The following is a 10,345-nucleotide window of genomic DNA, read 5'->3' on the forward strand; positions in this document are numbered from 1 at the left end:
TATAGCCAGGAAATTGTTACATGCTCCTCATGTTTTGTGCGTCATCAAAAAAACAAAACAAAAAAGCCCCCCCCCAAAAAAAAAACCGTTATTGGCTGAAGCTTTTATTACAAAACAGGAAGCTGGGGGTGGATGAGGAAGGCGATTACAAGAATGTGATGTGATAAGTGATACTGCAACATGCATGTATATGATTAATTAAGAGTGAAGGCATTCAGCACTTAAATGTGATGAAATGAATCGAATTGAAACATGCCTTTATAACACCAGAGGGCGCTCTCTGCTTTCAGTTTAAACAGCACACAGAACTTACTGACACATTTTCATTACATATTCTTGTTTTGCATTTTCATGATTGTCAGTGGAAGCGTTACTTTTTGCTTTCAAGGAATCAAAGCATCACCTTTGCCATTTCCTAGCAAGTCTCTTCCTTAACACACCGACTTCCAAAAGCTGCTTGTTTTTCTTGTTGTTTATCTTTTGTTAATGTCAGCTTGTCCCCTCCGCTGTCAAACCTATTTTTGATCACATAATTAGAATGTCTGCTTTTCTGAATATTTTTTTTAAGGGTCTTATTCTCCTCCACAGATTCGAGGCTTTCTTTCAAGGTTCGACAATGTCCTGCCTGCCAGCCTGGCCTTTGACAAATGCACTGCCTGCTCCCCCATTGTAAGTGGCACCAAATGTAACTGAATAGTTCTAATTATGTGTTTCTGAATCCAGTTTTGCAGCAAGACTGTTTTAATGTTGAACTGAACTTTGCCAGAAAAAAGTAGATACAATGTAGATGTGTCTTGATGCATGCTCAATCATCCAGGTAAGGAAATCCCCAAAAATGGATTGTGTTCTGAAACTAGCACCACTAAATGAACAATGGGCTGTGAGGTCAATGTGTGTGTGTGTATATAAAAAAAAAAAAAAAAAAAATATATATATATATATATATATATATATATATATATATATATATATATATATATATATATATATATATATATATATGTGTGTATATATATATATATCCTGCTTTAAGTATCAGATTAGATTCTGTTACTATGTGACAACATTGTTTCCAAACACAAATTGCAGCCTTAGCAGAAATAGGGGGATTCCCATCTCTCCTATTTCCACATTGTTAAGTCAGTGTAGCCGTGTTGAAATGCAGTTCCTTGAGGAATACTGAATCCACACAGAGAGAGACACAGAAAAGCTGGTAAAAGCATATGGTAACAATCAGGCAGCAGTTGCTCATTGATGTCAGTAACTGTCGTTGAGTGCAATTAGCTCCCACTGCTGCTCTCTCTTTTTTTTTTGTGTGTGTGTGTGTGTGTGTGTGCGCATGTGCATAGATGGGTTGTTGAAGGGTTCACATATCCTAAATAAGGCCAAGTGGGGTAAGAGAAATTGCCCTTTGTGTTTTTTTTTGTTTTTTTTGCTTTTTTTTTTTGCCATAGGTTGATATCCAACTGGCCAGTGTGGTTAAGTGTGTAGCAACGTGACTCATTGTTTTTACACTGGTGTAAGACTGGGAACCGGGGGAGTCATGATAGAAAAGTACAAATTAAAGAAGGAGAAAGTTTTTTTTCTTTTTTTTTTTTAAATGGGAAGAATATCGAGGGTTTATAAGCAGAGGAAGTAGAGCGTTAAAAGCAAGGGTGTTGTGATGAGTGGAGGGGTGGTTCGTTCTTTCATTCTTCCCCGATCTCAATGCACTCTTTGTGTCTATAAAGAGGTCATAAAGCCCCAGATCTATCACTTTCATGTGAAGACGGGGAGAGAAACCAAGAGGCAGCAGGGGGAGGGAGTTGGCTAGCTTGTGCACTAAAAGTTTTTTTTCCACCTACGCTCTGACAAAAAAAAGGAAAAAAGTCTGCCGTTCCAGCCCATCTTAAGGTGTCATGTTTCTGCCTGTGTGACGGATGAGATTATTCGGTCTGCACAGAGGTTTCATATGGTTTGACAGGGATTGGGTAAAGCCTGTGTAGTTGGGAACAATGAACAACATGAGTTTGGAAAGACGATCCTTTGCTGAGGCAGGGATAAAGGTTATGTAGTGAAGCTGGTGAATATGTTTTAATCCCACTCACACATCTTTTCCATCTGTTTTGCATTCTCTTATCATCCTTTCACTCTCTTCTTTTATTCTTTTTTCAGTCTCCTCCTGTTTTACATCTCCTTCTTTTCCTCTCGTACATCTTACCTTCTCTGCCTTACTTCTCTTCCTCCCCCACATCTCTCCTCCCTTTGTGTGTTCCTCTTGTCCATCTTTCGGTGTATTAAATAGTGTGTGGATGTGTGGGTTTTTGTGTGTGTGTGTGTGTGTGTGTGTGTGTGTGTGTGTGTGTGTGTGTGTAAGAGAGAGAGAGAGACAGCGAGTGCAGGTCTGTCTGTGTGTATTTCTGCCGCAGTCAGCTGTGTGCTGCCAGGTCACTATGGAAACAAAACAATTCAGCCCCTGTCTGGGCTGGAGCAGTTCCTGTAGAGTTGGGGCTTTTCACTGTGTGTGTGTGTGTGTGTGTGTGTGTGTGTGTGTGTGTGTGTGTGTGTGTGTGTGTGTGTGTATTTCCTAACTCTCTGGGGCTACAAGCCAATAAAACTGTACGCCAAAGAGTAAATCACAGCTGACGTGGCTTTGTCTAAAACTGTGCCAGATACCTCTTACTACAGCTACTTGTACACACCACCAAATATGCTTCCACTATTAATAGCAAACATATACTTTTTATGTTTGGGTTGTAAAGTTCTGACGACATTTGTAACTGGTCACTAACATAACTCAGTGTTCCTCTGTGAAGGTGGTCTCTCTTTTAAACTTGTACTTGCTTGTGTTGTTTTATATTCAGAGTAAATCGTCCTTAAGCCACAGATTGTAAAGATGAAAAGCAAAGAATATAAGGTGTGGACAGCCGGAGAGAGTCTGCAGGTACTTCTTGTGCTACGTCGGGATGAATTTCCATTTCGTTGCTTTTGCTGATGTGTGATCTGAAGTTTTTAAAGCACCACCAAAAAAATAAATAAAAAATAATCAGGTATAAAACAGGATGCAATCATAAGTTACCACAAGTACGCCCTCGGGGAAAAGCAAAAAAATAGTCCATTAGATTGCCTGATCTCCTCTTCAAGGCAGTCTCCTTAGACGGAGCTGCACAGCTGCCAGAAGGGCTTCTATTTTGGGAATGCTCAGTGGAAATCTTGTTTAAACCACTCGCACTTGTGTGTCTGCATTTTGCGGTGGATGTAGTCCAAAATAGTAACCCTTTAACTTGAACTTCATAATGGGTAGGAGGATGAAGATGCAGGGCATCACTTCTGGTGAGTAGGTAAGATGGTAAGAAGGATGATTATGCTGATGTGTCCAGGAAAAAAACCCCAAAAAACTTCTAGCGACACATTCTTTGCTAGCTGTACCTTCTCTGAAGTGTCGTTTTTCACCAATACTGTTACACCCACAAGCCTATAATAATGAGTCAGTATGGAGTTTTTAAAGCATGTGTCTGCATAGGCGTGATGGCCGTTCTTGTTAACAGAGGAAGTGAGTCAGCAGGAACTGTTTACTCACAGTATTCAGAATATATTAGGTGTTACATTATGGAAACATAAAGTCCTGGTAAATTATGTGCTTAAATTAAAAATGAAACCAGCTTAAACCACCATTAAAGCAGCTGTACTTTGAAAGCATCCGGTCCCGCATATTCTTCAGTGTTTACAAGCAAATTTGAGTCCTTTAAAATTTGGTTGTAAAGGAGTCCTCTGTGTCACCAAGACCACCCACTGTCTGATATCTTTAGAAGCTTAGGAAGCTTTGCTACAAGTGCACGTGTGAATCCATATGTCAGCGTTTATGTCCATATATGCAGCAACCCATCTCATCCAGATGTTTGTTTGTTGGTGAATTTGTAGGTTGCTTAATTGATGCTATCCAGCCATCAACACCGCGAAACACTTCAAAATTTTCTCTTTTCTTTGGAGTCTTTTCATTTCTTTGTGTGTACATGTTTTTTTTTTCACCTTTATTAGCAGGAAGTAAAGTCCAATTATAGTATTTACAACAATTTAATTCAATTTTTATGGGAAATGCTCTGAACGCAGAGAGCCTTTGTGGACATGTTTTTCCAAAAGGTGTCTGTTTGATGCCCTTAGCACTGTGTTTGTGCAGTGACTTTATTAACTTTATCACAAGATCGTTGTGGTCATTAGGTTGCTCCCTGTGTCATGAAAAGCTACATTTCAACAAAGTGGGTTATGGCCATTGGCGTCTCACATAACACACCCCATGGATCGAAGTGGAGAGTCAAAGAAAAAAAAGAGAAAGAAGGAAAGAAAAGAGAGGTTGAAAAGATGAATGAGGGGACACATCAGTGTGTATTGTGTGCGGTGTGTCTGGCTCCAAGACTAGACGCCAGTCTGCGAACTCACACACACAGACAGTGATGCACACATTGTGTTGCTGTCTGAAGCAGAGGTAACTCTACACCTGCAGACCTGCAGGGGAGGGTCTGTAGGCATCTATGAAAGGCTTTGCTAAGACTAGGAGGGTAGTCCAGAGGGCAGAGGATCTGTGGATGTGTGGTTTTTGGAAAGAAGGTGTGGGTATTTGAAGTCTGTACTGTAGGGGATTAAGGTAAACACCGCAGAGTGATTGTAGAGGTGCCGAGTTGTGGTGTTACAGAAGTTAAGCCTGAGGGCCAGAGTTTTAAAAGTTCCTTTTTTTTTAAAAAAGTGTTTCTTCCGTGCAAAAATTATGATCTGCTTTTATGTAATAATGTTTTTGCAGATACATTTTCTCATGTTGTGATTCTTTAGCATGGCTTACTTGTCCAGTGCAAGGCACATTTAATAAGGACACCAAAAGCGTAATGTGTGGTGAAGGAAAGCATTTCATAACCGCCTTTGGCAAGATGTAACATACTACTAAAAAAACACAGTAAAGGTCAAACAGTGCATTTAGGTTGGGAAGCCTTTTTTTCACCTGTGTGAGTCTGACCTTTGCTGTTTTATCTCTTGCACTTGAGCAAACTAAAAGAGGCTTTGTCTGTTTAGTCAGCACACACGACGACATCTACATTTTCAGAAAGAGAAGATTTAGAGATTTTATCTTGTAAGTGTTTAAGCCATTTTGTACTTAGCCAGTTCACGATCAGTTTATGCTGATCAGCTGTTTCTGTTTAGTTTCAGTGAAAGCAGAAGTGTAGTATCATAGCACACATAATGCTCAGCATGTAAACTGAACCAAAACAATGGTGTAATACCCCAGTGTTGCATTTTGGATTAAATAACCTTTAACTGTTGTTATGTTTTGTTTTGTTTTTTCATCTAGGTCTTAGACCACTATGAGAGGGAAGGTTTCAGCTTCTTGTCCAAGGTTTTTAATTCTTCCCATTCATTCCTGGAGGACCTGACGGGGCTGACTCTGCTGCACCAAGAGACACAGGCTGCAGAGGTAGATTACGGCCACACATACACCCACCCACACAAATAGGTGGAGACATGATCACAAAATGTGCTGTGTGGCAAACCTGGTCCTTGAGCCATAATGACAAGAAACTGATGTTTGTATAGCTGGAATGAGAGCTGTGTGTGTGTATTCTTTGAAAGTAGTTAAGCACACTTGTCACCAATTTTGTGTTTTGTTTTTGTTTGTTTGTTCTGTTTGTCTTTTTTAAATAATGTTAGCCACCACTGTCAGGTGAAGTGTCCAGTTATAGAAGTATGTTGGGGTCTGGTTTGCAAGTGGGAGTAAAGAGCTCTGCGTGGTTGTGCATTAGTAGTGAGTAAGTGCTCCAAAGAGCTATGATGATGCAGGTTGTAGCCTCAAAATATATGGTGTTTTTGATGTTTGCACTCTGGTTTGTACTTCACCTAAGCCCATGCTGCAGAAATTAATTAATTAATTTTTTTTATAAAACTGTCTCAGCAATGACGTTAAAAGCTTTGTACTGCAGTCATTATCAGTCCTCTCCTCCGTGCTTCTTAAAACTTCTTTGATTTTATTGAAATTTGCTGTAGCCGTCCCCTTTCCTATCCATGTGCACAGGCCACATACTGTTAGTTTGCTCCAGGACCACATGCAAGCAAAAATCTGTTGATTGGTTGATTTTCAGTCATTCTTTTCTCTGCATAACTGCAAAACAGACATGATTGCAGGATCATAAATCTATTGTTTTGGGGGTTTTTTTGCTACCACTGCTGATCACCAACAGGAGGTTGTTAGTGGAAAGTTGTACAGAGCACTGAAAAGGCTAAAATGGCATGAAGTTTTTACATATTTACCTTAGACTGATAGTGATAAACCATATGGTCCAGTTTTGTTTTGTTTTTTGTTTTGTTTTTCTTAGTGAAATATTTTATCCATCTCTTTTATCTGTGCTCTTTATGGTGATGGAGTTAAGGAGATTGATAAATGAGCTTCTCTGTAAATGCAGAGTCACAAAAAAATCAGTCCACCAGTTAGAAATATCCTCCTGTTTTTCTCATTTCATTATGCTGGATCAGTGTCACTGCTCCACGCACATTAATTTTAAAACACAGAAGTCTGGGCATGAACTTGTTTGCCTGCCCGTACACGTCCAGACACATCTGTGCTATAAGCGTCTTTTATATGTGGAGATTCAACATGAAAACAACACTGAGACAAATTCAGTTTAATGTTAATGTCATAATAATAAGATTAACTTACTATGGAAAATAACCTAAAAATGGGCGGACTTTCACTTGTCAATTCCTGACATCACCATTAGCACAACCCTAGCCCACGAAATACTAATTGGTCAGATTGTTGGAGCAATGGAGTTGGACATTAATAGTAAAGAGGCCATTCATTAAATCAGCCGCTAGCCTTCACCTGTGGAAACTAGTTACTGCTGTTACTGCTGGACTGAGGTAACAGCATTAGTTAGATTTGTGAAGAGACTTCTTCAGTTTTAAAAACAAATTGGTGGGGTCTCAGGTACTTAACCCCTAATGGGGGTTGTCCCCTTGAATGTATTCCTGAGGCTCATTGACCTTGGGTCATGTGATGACTGACATGAGCCATGGGGTGAAAAAAGTCATGGGTCATTACCATCACTGGTGGTTAAAGGTGAAACCCCTGTGAGACCTTGCCTCAACTTATCATGTGACTTACTGAGGTCACCAGAGACAAGGTGTGAGTGGGGTTGCCTGGGAAGGGATATCAAGACTGCACTGGAAGCGGCTGACAGCTGGTGTCGTAAGCCATCACCTTTCTTCAGTGATGGTCACTCACAGTGGACAAAGATGGCCTCCTTTACTCCTCTCTTAAACCATCTGTAGTTTGTCCTTTAGGTGCAGATGTACAGCTAAGTCTTGTACTGTTGTGATTTTTATATGTTATACTGTGCATTTGTGAAACGGCTGTTTAGATTTACCTATGCAGAGGTCCGACCACTCCTCACTGCAGAGTATACACAGCATACACTTTTTTTCATCTTGTGTTTGAGAGTTTGTGTCTTAGACAAAAATTGGTTCATCTCAAGGACCAGGTCTAAGGGAACAGCTGCCACGTGGGGTCAAATACCTGTGACTCTTTATCGTTTGCTTTTAGAACTGAAGAAGCGTCTTGGATGAGAGATGAAACGTCTTCACAAACTTAAAGAAGTCCAGTTGGCTCTTTTTTTTTTTTCAGGCTCTCTAGACTGTAGTTGAAATGGTTTGGGCAGCTCGTTTCATGTCGGCATCATGGCTGACAAAACAGATTTCTGAGCTTCTTGTTTTGCCTACTTCAGTTATGACTGAAACCTAAACACTGGGGCAGAGATTAATGGCTACATGGCTCTTAGTTTGGTCCTGGAAGTTTTACAACCCTGGGAAATTCATACCAATATGTTTTTTTTCACACAGTTTCAGAATGGTTTTATCCTCTTGTGGAAATTTAAATTTCATCATTGGGATTTATCTAAAAGCAAAACCAAACAGGACCTAAATCATTAAGCAAAGATGCAGTTTTAATCCTGAAGCAGAGATATTTTCGTCCCATAACCTTCCTCTAATTATTGTGTTGCCATAGAAGCACACAGTCAATGTTGACGGAACAACGAGCGGCATAAAGTTCCAGCAAACACCCAGAATACTTTGTGGTGGAATATGGGTGGTTTTCTTCAAGACTTTCCCCCTCTGACATGAGACAGAGGGAATCGAGGGAAAGACAGAAAACGAGTGCGCGTGGGTGGTGGGGGTTGGGATTGGTCCTGTTGAACTGTGGGAAAATCCCATGTACTTTCTCCCTAATAACACATCGATGAGGAGGAGGGGGTGAAAGAAAAGCATGAGAGCAAGATTCAAATGCTGAGAAACATAAGAGATAAGAGACGGTGGAGATCTTAGAGAAGACAAGGATGAAGAAAGAATGGAAGTCAAAAGAGGACTGGAGATGAAGAGAAAAAAATTTAAGGTGAAATGAGAGAAGCAAAAAGTGAAGAAGAAAATGCCTTCCTCCTCTTCTCTCTCTCTCTCCCCAACTTCTCCCCTCTTTCTCACCTCTTCTATCAGTCTCCACCTCGTCCCTATCATTTCTCTCCATCTCCTGCATTTGTTCCCACCCCCTTCAGTCCACCCCCTCTCCCCAATGAAGCGTGTTGAAGAGTCTGGCATCGGTCCCTTTCTCTTCAATCAGAACATGGAGAGATTGTTTTGATTGCTCAGCCCACTAGCGCCAGAAGTCTTTGCGTCTGTTTCCTGTACACAGATTACTTTTTCTGAAAATTACTGCGCTTTAAGGACGTCCCTTAAAGCTTTTCTATTTTTTTCCTCTTATTTCCAGGAAAGACAGTAGTGTTTTTTTTTCTTGACTTTGAAAGCATATTATTACTTATTTCATGCGGGAACCCACTAGAAACAGGCTTGTGGATCATTTTGGGGCTCGACCCCATATTTTGAGAAGTTCTGGTTTGAAATAATGATGATTCTCAATGCAAAAATTAGGGGGTTTAAAGGGTTCTTATGTGATTCTTTTTAATGTGTACATATTGGAATTGGGTACAGTTATGAGTCTTCATGGGAAGATTATCACTTTCAGTGACTTTTCAGTGATTCACTGCTTTAAAAAGGTTTGCCTGAATTGTAAAGAATACTTATTTTCATGACTAACCTCATCTGTTGTCTTTTTTTTTTTTTTTTAGAAACCGTTGACAGATTTTATGAGTATGACTTTTAAACTGCAGGGTCTGATGAGAAATACAATAGTACTGGTCATATATGAAAAAACATACCATTACAATGAAACAAAATGAGTAGACCTGTTATTTATAAGTTATACTTTTCAATGCCTTTCCCTAAAGCATGACACTGAATTCATTACAGCCATTCAAGTGTGTGTAGCCATTCTAAACTATAATCTACGTCACTAGATATCACTACTATGTACTTAAGGCCTATTTTGGGTGAGTTTGTAACCTGAGAACTACTTTTTATGCGGTCACTGCAGGGTTTTGTGGGAGTTCAAGTTCGGTAAAAGTTTAGACTGCCTGAAAGCTGTGCCTGTGCCTGTGCGTGTGTGTGTGTAGTGTTAACGTGCGCAAGTCACTTTGAATGGCTTCTTTGTGAGATCAGCCCTGCTGAGATTTCAGCCTGTGATGGGACCATGGCAGAGTGGAAAATGTACTATAAATCTGGCAAATCAGTTACTTATATTTGAAACATTTGTATGCAGCATGCCTCTTAAGGCCGTTCATGTTCGTGGCAAGAAAAATGAAACATGACCTGATTTTAATATTTATAAGCTGATCTGTAGTTGTGCTATATTCCTTTGCTTTTTACTCTGCAGATTGCCTTGGCTAGTTTTCCTTGTGTTGTGCAGTCAACTGTTACCTCCATTGTCACTCCCGTGTATATCAGTTATTTTCTTATGGTCTAATTGTGTCATACAGCAACATTTTGGGTCATTTTCTGAGATAGACTCTCCAGCAATCACACCGCCTTTATGCTGTCATGTGTTTCAGGCCTCTTTTATCCCTCTTGGTGCCTATTTATCTCATAACCACATGAATGATTATGTTTAAGTTAAGTATGAGTGTGGTCCACTATCTCTATTTTTACTATTTATAGCATTGTAGAAGCAAAAGAGATGAGGGAAATAATGTTACACAGCCAGGAAAAGATCATGGCAATGATTCAGAAAAGTCTTGGCTATAAAATCATTGTACTTACTTGCTCTCAGGCCTGCCTCATGCCTCGACTGATACACATTTTCTCCTAACTTTAGATGAGTATTTGTAGTTAAATGTTGACGTTGCAAACAGAAATTCCCATTTACCACAAGATTTTAGCTGTCTCCAACGCGTGATTTATCCAAACCAGATCAAATAAGACAAAACTGGGTTCAACCTGTGCC

The 10,345-nt window shown here is 39.9% G+C and overlaps 2 protein-coding genes across 3 annotated transcripts in view; one reads left to right on the forward strand and one right to left on the reverse strand.

Moving 5' to 3' along the window:
- sirt4 (sirtuin 4) overlaps window positions 1-10,345 on the reverse strand; it is a 700,781-nt gene that overhangs the window by 605,915 nt on the left and 84,521 nt on the right. The gene's annotated exons all lie outside the window — the stretch shown is intronic.
- atg7 (ATG7 autophagy related 7 homolog (S. cerevisiae)) overlaps window positions 1-10,345 on the forward strand; it is a 59,069-nt gene that overhangs the window by 26,556 nt on the left and 22,168 nt on the right. For both annotated transcript variants that reach the window (XM_031731402.2, XM_039612250.1), the window contains exons 17-18: window positions 589-669; window positions 5,318-5,440. In XM_031731402.2, coding sequence (XP_031587262.1) covers window positions 589-669; window positions 5,318-5,440 — 204 coding nt within the window. The remainder of the gene's footprint in view (window positions 1-588; window positions 670-5,317; window positions 5,441-10,345) is intronic.

Source organism: Oreochromis aureus, linkage group 5 (genome assembly GCF_013358895.1).
Source record: "Oreochromis aureus strain Israel breed Guangdong linkage group 5, ZZ_aureus, whole genome shotgun sequence".
Classification (NCBI taxonomy): domain Eukaryota; kingdom Metazoa; phylum Chordata; class Actinopteri; order Cichliformes; family Cichlidae; genus Oreochromis; species Oreochromis aureus.